Source organism: Mustela putorius, unplaced genomic scaffold (genome assembly GCF_011764305.1).
Source record: "Mustela putorius furo isolate JIRA1106 unplaced genomic scaffold, ASM1176430v1.1 tig00004007_pilon_pilon_pilon, whole genome shotgun sequence".
Classification (NCBI taxonomy): domain Eukaryota; kingdom Metazoa; phylum Chordata; class Mammalia; order Carnivora; family Mustelidae; genus Mustela; species Mustela putorius.
This window is the reverse complement of record NW_025422145.1, coordinates 3,193,191-3,205,597: the sequence shown is the minus strand read 5'-3', so window position 1 is coordinate 3,205,597 and position 12,407 is coordinate 3,193,191. Positions and strand designations below refer to the sequence as shown.

Below are 12,407 nucleotides of genomic sequence, written 5' to 3'. Positions count from 1 at the left end.
GAACGCTTAATATAACACCATAAGGTTCTGGGTTCCTTGGAGTTCCTTGGTGGTCTCACTTACTGATTGTGGGAAGGCTGCAGGGACCAGACATAGCTGGAGTTTTCTGGAGGGCGCACTGTCCCGTGGTGGGGAGAAAATGCTAGGAGGGAGGTAGGGGGCCTAGGGCCTGGGGCCTGGGGCCAGCTAGAGCACACGGGGCCTGTCCTGAGATGGGCTGTTCCCCAGCTCCTGCCGATGGTTTTGAGGTGGGAACTTGGGCCTGATGCTGTCAGATTTTTCTGATTTTCTTTTAAAGATTTTATTTATTTATTTGTCAGAGAGAGAGCACAACCAAGGGGAGGGGCAGGCAGAGGGAGACACAGGCTTTCCACTGAGCAGGGATCCCCATGCGGGACTCGATACCAGGATTCTGGGATCGTGACCTGAGCCAAAGGTAGATGCATAACTGACTGAGCCATGCAGGCCCCCAGGCTCCCTCTTTTGTATGATGCTGGAACTTGCCCCAGTTCCCTGGACCTGTGTATTCTCTGAGACAATACCTGCCTTCATGCCTTATTTTTGTTTCACAGTCTCTCTGCTGATCTCTCCAGTTTGCATGTTCTTCCTAAGAGGCCCTCGGGTGTAGGGTCTTGTCTATTTTCTGAAACCCCATCGTATCGTGGTTTTGATGTCCACATGGACGCCTCTCCCTCCTCGGTGCCGCCTGTTGACCCTGAACCTGTTTCTGTCCTCAGGCGTGGGATGTCACGTGGAACACCAGCAACCCCGACTTCACCAAGTGCTTTCAGAACACGTTCCTCGTGTGGGTGCCTTGCTCCTACCTCTGGCTCTGCTTCCCCTTCTACTTCCTCTATCTCTCACGCCATGACCGGGGCTACATTCAGATGACCTATCTCAACAAAACCAAAACTGTAAGTCACTTGGGGTTTCATTGTGGTTGGGGAGGCGGGGTGTGCTTAAGTTGGGGACTGGTGGTTGGTGAAGACTGACGTAGTTCTTCTACTTAACCACGTTCCTTTTTCTAGAAGACAGATTTTTGATGGGGTGGGTGAAGGCCGAGGCTCTGGGTTCAGACATGGGTGCAGACGCGGGCTCTGCCTCTTGCTAGCTCTACGACCTTGAGCACGTGTTCTGACTTCCCTGAGCCCTTCCTGAGAGGCTCGACCTCGAGATTACCAGGAAATAATTGGGAGGTCTTCCTATCTGAGCTGAGGGTTTCTTGTCTTTCTTTCTTTTTTTTTTTTTTTAAAGATTTTATTTATCATTTGACAGACATCACAAGTAGGCAGAGAGAGAGGGAGGCAGACTCCCTGCTGAGCAGAGAGCCCGAATGCGGGGCTCAATCTCAGGACCCTGAGATCACGACCTGGCTGAAGGCAGAGGCTTTAACCCACTGAGCCACGCAGGCGCCCGAGTGTTTCTTTTTTATTTCCAGAACAAAAACAAAACCAAAAATGGTTTACCTTGAAACGATTTCAAACTTCTGGAAAGAGTGTCAGGGAAGATCCCAGGAACTCCCCCCACCAGCCCTGAATACCCATTATTCACAGTCACCAAATTCTAACATTTTGCCACACTTTTTTGCGATCGGCTCTTCTTCTCTCCGTACACATGTATGATTTATTTTTTCTGAATCATTTGAGAACCGGTAGCGTCTGTGCTATCTTTACTCGGTTTTTCCAGCATGTCTTTTCTCAAAACAGGGACATTCTCTTACATCCTGACAGCACAGTTACTAAATTCAGGCAATTTAACATGGACACAATACTTTAAAAAAAAAAAAATCTGTCCGTATTTTGCAATTTTGTCCCTCGTTCTACTCCTGTCCTTTCTTAGTACGGCTCCCCCAAGACCATTGAAGACCCAGTCTAGAATCATGCAGTGTATTTATTTATTTATTTATTTTAAAAAGACTTTATTTATTTATTAGAGAGACTTCACGCTGAGTGCAGAGCCCAGTGTGAGGCTCAGTCTCTCCACCCTGAGATCATGACCTGAGCCAAAACCACGAGTTGGATGCTTAACAGATGGAGCCACGCAGGCGCCCCTCATGTGGTGCTTTTAGTCATGGCGTCTCTTGGGTTTTTCTTTAATCTGGAAGAACACCTCACCTTCCTTTGACACTGACCTATTGAAAGAGCCTGGGCCGGTTCTAGACTGAGTTCCTCAGCTCGAGTCTGCGTGATGTGTCCTCAGGACGTGGGTCACGCCATGTCCAGCTGGAAAACATCGGAAGCAGGGTTGTGTCCCTCGGGGGTGTTACAGCTGAGGGCTGTGGTGGTCATCCCCAGATTGAGAGGGTTCATTTTGATCGCTGGTCAGAGTGTTGCCTGGTTTCTCCAGTTGTACAGGGGCTGTGTCTCCCCTTCGAGAATAAGCGTTCTCCGGGGAGACGTGTGGAGAGCAGTCCCGTGTCATGTTCCTCATTCCGCTTTTTCTTCTCCACTTAGCATGTATCTCACTTCATTTGTACAGCCACGTTTCCCAAGACAGGAAAACTTGAATGTGTTTTTACTGAAGCCACCCCTTTGCCTACAGTACCCCCATCCAAACGTGTCTCATTCATACCACACAAAATGCTAATGATTTCTCTATGGTGTCTAGATCTAATGTCTTCCTCTCAGACCTTTGGGAGCACTTTTTTGGCAGAGCAACATCTCCCTTTAAAATGTAGAACAGATTTTACAAAGAAACCAACGAAAAGCTTTGCTCAGAAAGCCTCCAGTAGCTTCTCACCATGGGGAATAAAATACTTACCATGGCCCAGGCTGATCTGGCCCCAGGTCCTCCCCAGCCATCTCCCACACTCAGCGCTCATTCCACAGCAGCCATAAATCTGTCACACATGTTCTCTACCTCAGGGCCTTTGCACTTGTTGATCCTCAGAACTGATTTGTTCTTGCCCTCAAATATCCACATTTGGCTCCTTAGCTGTATGTCACCCGACTGCATAGGGCCCTCCCTGACCACCCCGTGTTACCTGTTGTCTTTCTTCTCCTGTTACTTATCACCCTCTGGTATCATATTATATATTTTTCAGTTTGCTTCTTGCCCATTATTTCCCCATTAGAATTTCCGCTCCATGAAGGCAGGGACCTTTGTCAGTCTTGTTCATTGTTGTATCCTTCCCACTTTGGAAATAAGGTGGCCCACAGTGGGTCCTCAGTGACTGTTGTGGAATGAGTGCTTGTAGTGTGAGGTGCCTTAGGCAGGTGTGCGGGGTGGCAGATGGAGTTAAGCTGTAGACTGGGCTCTTGAATTTTCCGGGGATGGGAAGAACAGTGACCAAATAGTCACACCCTAGGTGCGAGAGGGCATCATACACTGGTTATAGACTTGCGTGTGATGACCCAGAGGGTGGCTCCCCCTGCCTAGGACTTGTCCATGCTCCAGAGGCCATGTGCTGTATCTAAGGACCGCAGCTGATAGTTTAGAAGTTGGCTCAAGGCTGAGCTTTTTGCAGGGGGGCTGGGGGAAAGTTCCAGTGTCTTCTGTTGTAAGACATATGTATCCTTCTCTTCCAGGCCTTGGGATTTTTGCTGTGGATCGTCTGCTGGGCAGACCTCTTCTACTCTTTCTGGGAAAGAAGTTGGGGCAAATTCCTGGCCCCAGTGTTTCTGGTCAGCCCAACCCTCTTGGGCATCACTATGGTAAGTCAGAGCTAGCTATCTGCCATGCACTGTGGAGGCCAAAACTAGCAGCCAGAGTGTAGAAATTAGAAGATCTCACAATAAAAATCCAAAAATCTGATTTCTCTTGAAAAAGCCAAAGGTGGCAACACCAGCCCCATAGTTTTCTGGGGCAACAGTCAGCCGGAGCTGAGAGACGAAGTGTAGCCTTGAAGGGGGCTATGTGCTGTGCACTTGGCCCCAGTCCTCACCGTGCCCTGTTGCCTTCCTTGCCCCTGGGGCTGAAAGGTGGCTGCCATCTTTGGTTGTGCCTGCTGTGTTCTATTCTCGTACTGCCTCGGTTGGCTGTTTATGTTAATTGTGTGGGACCTAATGGCCCCTTGAATTTTCAGCTTCTGGCTTATGGGGTGGGATGCCAAGCCAAATAAGAAACTACCCTGCCCCACGGGGATCCATTATTTCATGGGAAACACAGCCAGAGTAACTGCTTTCTTATAAGCTGCCACATTTTAAGTCCTTAATATGGGCCTGGCACCATTTTTGGTGGTTTACACTTCCTGAAATTAGAAATCAGAATTCATCTGTTCTTAGAACAGTCTTGTCCCCCTTTGGCAGGGGAGGAGACGAAGGCTCCTACAGAGACATTAAATGTCCTCAGGGTCACACAGCTGAGCAGGGGGCAGTCCTTGTAGAGGCCCTCGTGCTACAGTGATGGGCTCTGAATTCACGGCCCTTCCTGCTTATGGACCCCATCCCTGGGTCCTCGGAGGCGCCTGGAAGGTTCTTGGCGAGCCCAGGCCTTGTGAGTTTGAGAATGAGGAGGGAAGCGACTTCGGGGCAGGATGTTTTGAGCTGGGAGAGTAGTGCGTCCAAGGAAGGGCTAGAGGCTGGGGTTGAAGGAGTGGCCACCTGTGAAGCAGGAATGTGGACTCGGACTTCAGGGTGTAGACAGCAGAGCTGACAGAGATGGCAAGGGAGAGGCACGCTGGAGCCAGATTGTGGAGGGCTGTGCATCTTTTCATTTTTATTTATTTTGAAGGTTTTATTTGGGAGAGAGGAGAACACAAGTAAGGGGAGCGGCAGGCAGGGGGAGAAGCAGGCTCTCTGCTGAGCAGGGAGCCCAATACGGGGGACTCGATCCTAGGACCCTGGGATCAAGACCTGAGCTGAAGGCAGATGCTTAACCGACTGAGCCCTCCCCAGGCACCCTGTGGATGGTGCATCTTTCTTGCACTCGTTAACAGTCCTGATCCCTTTACAGATTAACTCACGTAGGGATTTTTGCTCATTATTCCTGCGTTCATAGATAAGCACATTGAGGCACAGAGAAGTGAAGGAACTGACCCAAGGTCACACAACCAGTTTGTGGTAGAGCCGGGTTCACACCCCAGTGCCTACTCCACTGTTGGTGGGGTTCTTTGCCAATACCTGGCACTCCCCGTGGGCTTTGTTCACCTCTGTGTCCCCATAGCCGGGCACCATGCCTAGCGTGCCATAAGCACTTCATAAATATGTCAAGGGTGTTAGGAAACGGAGAACTTGACTTTCCTGGCCTGAACGTTTGGGCAAGAAGGTGTAAAGGTAAACTAGTTTTAGCTGGAGAGGCTCATACTCCCCAATTTTTCCTGTTCCTGGTCTTCTGATTCTTTGTTGACAAGTATGTCTGTGATGCTGGGTTCACAGGTGTGGATGGGCTGAGGGTCACTGGGCTTTATGCTGTTTGAGGCTCTGAGCTGGCTAAGAGGTGACCTGGTCTGTGAGATCCTCAGAGTCTCTCTTCCCCTGTGGGCTCCATGACAGGGTAAAGGAACAGCCCTGCTGTTCATGCTACAGTGAGAGTCTGTCTGCATCCCTGGGGGCAGGAGTAGTGGATGAGAGCAGTCCACAGATATATTTGTATTTTTACAAATATATTGTATTTTTACAAATATACATACTTTTACTGTATGCCAGGAATTGGAGTTATGACAGACACAGTCCCTGTCCTCGTGGAGCCTATGCCCGATTGTGCCAACAGATACTCAACGAATGATTCCCCCCAAAGGCACAAAGTGTTTGCTCTTGTGCAAAGTGTCATAGGGGTGAAGTTTGGCGAATGTGTTTGGTCTGGGGGCTAGGGAAGAAGGGGTGATGGAGCTGAGGCTGAGCGGTGAGCAAGATGTTAAAAACTTGAAGAGGCCGGGGGCAGAGGACTGTCCAGTTGGTGAGAAAAGCATGTGCAAAAGTCCTGGGGTCAGAGAAATTGAAGGGGTTGGCCTGTGTGGCTGCGGGAGAGGGATTAAGGAGAAGTGGGGAGTAGAGATGGCAAGAGGGCAGAGGGCTGACCCCGCAGGACCTGGAGCTTCAGGGTGAGTGGGTTTTGTTTTGTTCTGCATTCCCAAACTTGGGTTCTAAAGCTTTTTTTGTGCCATGGCCCTTTTCTCCTTTGCCAGTCAGGTCTGAGGATTACGTTCCTCACATAAATACAAAGGCTCACAAGGAGACGAATCACACGCACACATCATATGTGAAGATTTTGTGATTACGTCTGTGTTTTTACTTGAGGCATAATTTAAATATAGTAAAATTCACTTTTTTAACAAAATGAAAGTTCATGAGTTGTGATAAACCCACATTGTCATGTAACTACCAGCTCCTCGGTTGGTTGAGATCTAGGACAGCCCCATCGCCCTAAAAAAGTTCCCTCGGGCTTGCCCCTGCTTTGTGGTCAGCCCCTCCCTCCACAGCCCCGTCCCCTGGCAACCACGGGTGTGTTTTCTGCCCCATCACTTTGCCTTCTCCAGAATGTCACGTGAACGCACCGTGCTGGCTGGGGGCTGTGTGCGGCTGACTTCTCAGACCGGCAGTTCAGCCGCCTTGCGAGTGTCCAAGTTTTAAGTTGCTCCGTGTGTTTGATGGTGTGGTTTTGCCCCACGTCGTTTTTTCCATCGTCCAGTTGCAGGGCCCTGGGTTTGGGAAACGAACTGTACTTAAACACAGTTAACAAAAGATTAAAAAACAAAGTAAAAATATACATACATTTCGTATGAAGACCTACGAGGGGGTAGGCTGCCCCTGTAATTTTCAAGTCGTGATGATTGCATGTGATCGTGGGAGAGAGCTTCAGCTATGTGTTTGCAGGCACGATTTCTAGTGACAGAGCCCCAGGTCCTGCTCATGCCGTGTGGCGTGTTGCCTCCACTCAGTGACCGGTCTTGCTGATTTGTGGGAACGTGAAGATGTGATTGTTTTTCCATCCAAGTTCATGGACCTCTGGGTTCCAGCTGCAGCCTGTCCTTGGACCCCACGTTAAAACCCCCGGTCCTAAAGGGAGATGTTTGGAGCAAGGGTGTGGCATGCCTGGTTCTGTGCTTTGAAAAGCTGAGTGTGGCCTCTGAGTGGAGAGTGGATTGGATTGTTGGGGCTGCGGGGTGGGGGGGTGCCCATAGGGTCACCCAGCACGAGGGGAGGGGGCTGGGGCCAGGGGAGCAGTGGGTGAACTGAGGACCAGCCCTGGTGGCAGAGCCAGTGTGAGTTGCTGATGCATTAAATGTGGCGAGAGAGGGAGATGGGGGCCCCCCAGGGAGGATGAATGAGGACAGACAGACGGATGTGCTTCCGGGGAGTAAAGGCAGGTGTCATGGGTGACCTCTAGCTCCTCAGAAGCCTGGCTCATGACCGGCTTGGGGGATGGGCCTCGGGAGGCCAGCTCTGCTTCTCGAGGGAATGACTGTGGCCTTTCTCCTAATTTTGAGAAAAAGCGGTCTTACCGCTTATGTTCTCTCCTGGATCGTTAAGTCATCTAAGACATGGAGTAATAGCCTCAGGTATCAGGAATGAAATAAAACCCCAGCCTCCCCTGCCCGCCGTCATTCTAACCAAGTCCCCTGCAGATGAGGTGTATAGGTGGAGGCAGATGATGAAACCTTCATCCCCTTAGGAAGGAGCGCAGTCCTCACTGTTCCCCAAGGGAGGAGAATTAGTCTGTCAGGACTGGGACTTCAGCATAGGTCTGTCCACCTGTAAAGCAAGGGTCGGCCCACTGCCTGTTTTTTAAATAAAGTTTTATGGGCACTCAGCAGTGCCCATTCATTCCGGAAAAAGTGTACCTCTCTCTTGTAAACTGAGCTGCTCCCCGCCTTCGCCGTCCTATCCTGGATCTACACACGGTGTCCCGAGATTCCCGCCGCTGTCACATGAGGGGCTGTGGTCCTCTCTCTCTTGCAGGTGAGGCAGCAGAGGCTCCGAGGACATCAGTGGCATTTCCAGGGTCCCCAGCAAGGCGAGAGCATGGCTGGTACCGGAGCCGGGTCCTCGCCGGGCTGCTTTTGGGCACCACTGAGCTGAGGGCAGCCGTACTCCAGGACTGCCGTCTGCTGGGACGGTGGGGTCCTGAGCCCTGGTCTTCTGACAACTCCCTTGTATGCTTCTCTCCTGCAGCTGCTTGCTACCTTTTTAATTCAACTCGAGAGAAGGAAAGGAGTCCAGTCCTCAGGGATCATGCTCACTTTCTGGGCTGTAGCCCTACTGTGTGCCCTTGCCACCTTCAGATCCAAAATCATGGCTGCCTTAAAAGAGGTAAGTGGTTGGGGCGCCTGGGTGGCTCAGTGGGTTAAAGCCTCTGCCTTTGGCTCAGGTCATGATCCCAGGGTCCTGGGATCGAGCCCCACTTCAGGCTCTCTGCTCAGCGGGGAGCCTGCTTCCCTCCCTCTCTCTCTGCCTGCCTCTCTGCCTACTTGTGATCTCTCTCTGTCAAATAAATAAAATCTTAAAAAAAAAAAAAAAAAAGAGGTAGGTGGTGGCCTTATTCCACATCTTCCCGCAGCAGGCCCCTTGGAAGAGATGTTTGCTCCTTCCAGCTTAGGTGGAAATCACATGTTGCCATGGGAACCAGAGGATGGGTGCTACCTGGGCCCAGCTTCTTTACCAGGGATTTCCCCAGCTCATCCTGCCTTTGTTCTAGAACTTTCTTTCCTTAGGGCCCTACTTAATCTGTGTAGCTTCAGGGGCCCGTGTGGGTTCTCCAGGGGTTGGGAGCCACAGACAAATGCTCACCACCCTCTGAGCCTCTGTCCTCAGTAAACCGCAAGGCAGGTTGCCTCTCGATGCCGTCAGTCTGGAACGGAGCTCAGTGCGGAGTGGTATTTGCAGAGCGTCTGTCCCCCTGCCCCCTCATGGGGCCCAATACCTGTCCCCGTGTTACCTCGGTGCCATCAGCTAACACTCTGGCTAAGAAGTGGTTCTAGTTGGCTGTCGTACGCCACTCCTGGGAAGCCAGAAGGGCATGCTTTATCAGCCGCTACCCTGCTGTCCTCTGCCACCTTCGAGCTCCTCGGTCACTGAACGTTGACTAAGCACCTGCAGTGTTCGGGACAGACCATCTTTAGCACTGAGGGCAGCTGACATTTCTTGAGGTCATGTTTCCAAGGTGCCAGGCAGGGACTAAGTTTTTTTTTTTTTTTTTAATTTCTTTTTCATGAATAATCCTATTAACTGCTCAGAATTACTCCTACGGGGTTTCTGAGCCTCGGCGCTAACTGATATTTTGGGCTGGAGATGTCTTTGTTGTGAGGGGCTCTCCTGACCTTTGTAGGTTGTTTGCGGTGGGGTGGGGTGGCATCCCTGGCCTCCACCCACTGGGTGCCAGGAGCAGCCCCCAAATCAACGGTGAGCAAGAGCATCCCCGGCAACCACCAGGTGTTCCCTGGGAGGTGACTCCCCCCTCCTCCCCACCCCAATTGAGAACCGCCCATCCATTTTTAGAAATCAAAGTGCAGAAAATTTGAGAGAGTTGGTAGCATCTGGGGGCCAGTACAAGGAGACCCAGGCCCTGACTGTGGGCATGCTTCACTCCCACTCTGGAGCCTCCCTTTAGCACGTTGGCTGCCCTCACTGGGCATCGGGGACCGCACCGCGGTGTAACCGCTTTTCTCCTGCTGGGGGACGTGGCTCAGGGCAGGCGACCTTGTTCCTGGGTCTGCAGCCCGCTGCCCCGGCCTCTGCAGGCTGCTTCCAGAAAGTGATCTTCTCTTCCCCCTCCCTCGGCTCACGTTTAGGATGCTGAAATCGACGTGTTTCGCGATGTCACTTTCTACATTTACTTTTCGCTCGTGCTGATGCAGCTCGTGCTGTCCTGCTTCTCGGACCGACCACCGCTGTTCTCGGAAACCATCCACGACCCCGTAAGTGTGGTCAGAGACGTGTGTGTATGTGTGTGTGCGTGTGAGAAAAATACTGCCCCGCGCCAGCTCATGTGGATTAGCTCTCTGTTCCGTGCCAGTGTTGTCTGTCTGGGATCTCATTTCATCTTCCCCAAAGGCCCAGAGAGAGGGTGTATCACCTTCCCACTCTACAGATGGAAAAACAGAGGCCTAGCTGTGGCTAGGGGCACTTAATGATTCATAATTAAATAATTCATAATTGTCTATTCATAATAACAATTCATAATAATTCCTGATCAGTTATCTGATTCATAATTGTAAACAGCTGTGTCTTGCAGGCTGGTAGGTTTTCTCATTTGATTTCCATAGTGACTTTAGAACATGTGAGCAAACATTTAAAAGCTGGAAAATTTCCCAGAAATTCTAACTGTGCAGTTTTTCTAGAAAAATGAGGAGTTCTGGCAGTATTAGGACCACTATCCCCCACAGCAGCAGTTGACCTCAGCTGGGAGACGTGTAGCCCTACCTTACCGCAGTCCCCACCACTCCCTTTTGCCTTATGTAGTCTTGCTTCCTTTTATGGTCTGTGCCTGGCCCTTGGGGATTTGAATTGGTCTGTCCTGTCTGTTTGAGGCACAGGGAAATCCGTTATGTACCTGCGGATACGAGCAGGATAATGGCGGTAGGGCCAGTCTTCCTGCTGGTAGAATAAAAGGGAACGTAGTCCTTGACTGCTCCTACCTCTGTTCTTGCTCTGTTTCCCTCTTTTCTTTCCTCTCCATCCAGTGCCCCATGCCAGGCTGGGCGCAGGGCTGTGGCAGTGAGTAAAGCAGTTCTTGCCCACCTGAGGCCTGTGTTGTTATGGGGGTGAGTTAGGGGATGGTGGACAAGGAGTAACCCAGGAGCCAAGTATTGTCGGTCAGGTGGCAGTAAATCCTAAGAAGGAGAAGAAAGCATGGAAAGGAAATGGATATGTTGTTTGAAGGTCACGGGCAGTTTTGATGTGATAGGAGCCATCAAGGGAGGCCTCCCTCATGAAACCTCTCTGGAGCGAGGCCTCGCGCGAGCTGAGCACATACCCAGAGGAGGAGTGGTCCAGGCAGAGGGGTGGCAGGTGCACAGGCCCTGGGGCAGGAGCTGCTGTGAAATGTCAAGGGAGCAGCAGGAAAGACCAGTGTGGCTGGAGCAGCGAGAGGCCAGACACGGCTAAGACAAGGCATCCCACATGTGGGGACAGTGGCCTGTAGTCACATGAGCCATTGGATTTTGTTCTGAGTGGGAGGGGAGACTTTGGAGCATTTATTTGATGCTTTGTTCATGGTTAGTCAACTTATCTGGGCAAATTGCAGCCAGAGCAGTTTTCAGCTGCTGTGGCTCGGCTGGGCTTGGCCTGCATCTCAGCAAGGGGCTGAGGATGCCTTCGTGGGTGATGGAGGCACCTGTGGGGAGTCTGTTCGGAGGAGGTTGACCCTTGCCACCGTGTTTGTTAGAAACCCATGTCCCGGTGTGTGTTCCGAGAGGCCCCATTCTTGGACTTCCCTGATCGAGGAGGAACGGTGCTGGAGAAATGTGCAGAGAGTGTGTGTGTGTGTGTGTGTGTGTGTGTGTGTGTGCGTGCGCGCGCACGCATGTTGGTGTGTGTGTATGCGACACGTGTGTTCGTCTGCATGAAAATATGTGGGTGCATGTGTGTGTTCATGTGTTCTTGTGCGTGTGTATAAAGTTATTGAGGGCAGCACCCGTGGCTGGGACACCCACTGGATCCCAGCTCATGCCTGGCACAAAGGAGGGGCTCAGAGGGCTACAGCTGTCAGGTCTCCTGGGCCAAGTGTTCGTGTGTGTGGGTGTGGATGTTTGGCCATGGCGTGTCCCCATCAGGAAACTTTGATTAAATGTCAGGCCGTGCTGTGGAGCTGGCGAGTGCAGAGACCAAGTCATACCCGCCTGAGTGGCCACAGACCCCGCTCTGCTCGGAGGGCAAACTGAGCCCGGGAGATGCTGGCAGGGCGACCCGAACCCCACCTGGGCTCCCAGACTCCCTGTAACACCTGAGATTCTGCCTTCCGGAAGGGACTGTCTCACATGCTCTGGGCTGGGGGAAGGAGTTTCTGATTTCTGGTTCCCCCTGGGGATTTGGATAAAGCTCCTTTCGCTTTTTTTCCTGGGTGCTCGCAGAGCTGGCTTCCTCCTCCTGTTGTACTGTCTGCGTTCCCGGCAGCCAGGGTCACTCTGCCACACCAGGGCAGCTGGAGGCTGGGCTGCAGGGGGCTGGGACACCCCGACTCTTGTCCCCTGCCATTCTTTTTTTTTTATTATTAGGAATGGAAGCTTAGAGAAGATGATTGGGACTGTTAGGCCCTACCTTACACCCTGAGTCTGATGGGGGAAGCGACAGGTGTCACGGAAGAGGAGCCTCTGGTTGGAGTTGGGTAGATCGGGGGTTCCTCTAGCCCTTCAGCATTCATTAAGCATCTGTCTTACCCTCTGCATGGTTCTGGGGACACGGCAGGGTGCACAGTTGACGTGGTTCGTGCATCACTACGGCTATCCGCTACCCCGTAACAAAGCACCTTGAATTTGGTTCCATAAAACAATAGTAGTTTATCCTTAGGTTTCCTCCTCCTGGGAATTTCCT

The 12,407-nt window shown here is 51.6% G+C and overlaps 1 protein-coding gene across 2 annotated transcripts in view; it reads left to right on the top strand.

Annotated features, from left to right (window-relative positions):
* ABCC1 (ATP binding cassette subfamily C member 1) overlaps positions 1 to 12,407 on the top strand; it is a 127,475-nt gene that overhangs the window by 37,852 nt on the left and 77,216 nt on the right. For both annotated transcript variants that reach the window (XR_006604377.1, XM_045072205.1), the window contains exons 2-5: positions 738 to 914; positions 3,528 to 3,653; positions 8,052 to 8,189; positions 9,668 to 9,793. Coding sequence is in view for 1 of the 2 variants with exons in the window: in XM_045072205.1 (XP_044928140.1) it covers positions 738 to 914; positions 3,528 to 3,653; positions 8,052 to 8,189; positions 9,668 to 9,793 (567 nt within the window). In the remaining variant the exon portion in view is untranslated. The remainder of the gene's footprint in view (positions 1 to 737; positions 915 to 3,527; positions 3,654 to 8,051; positions 8,190 to 9,667; positions 9,794 to 12,407) is intronic.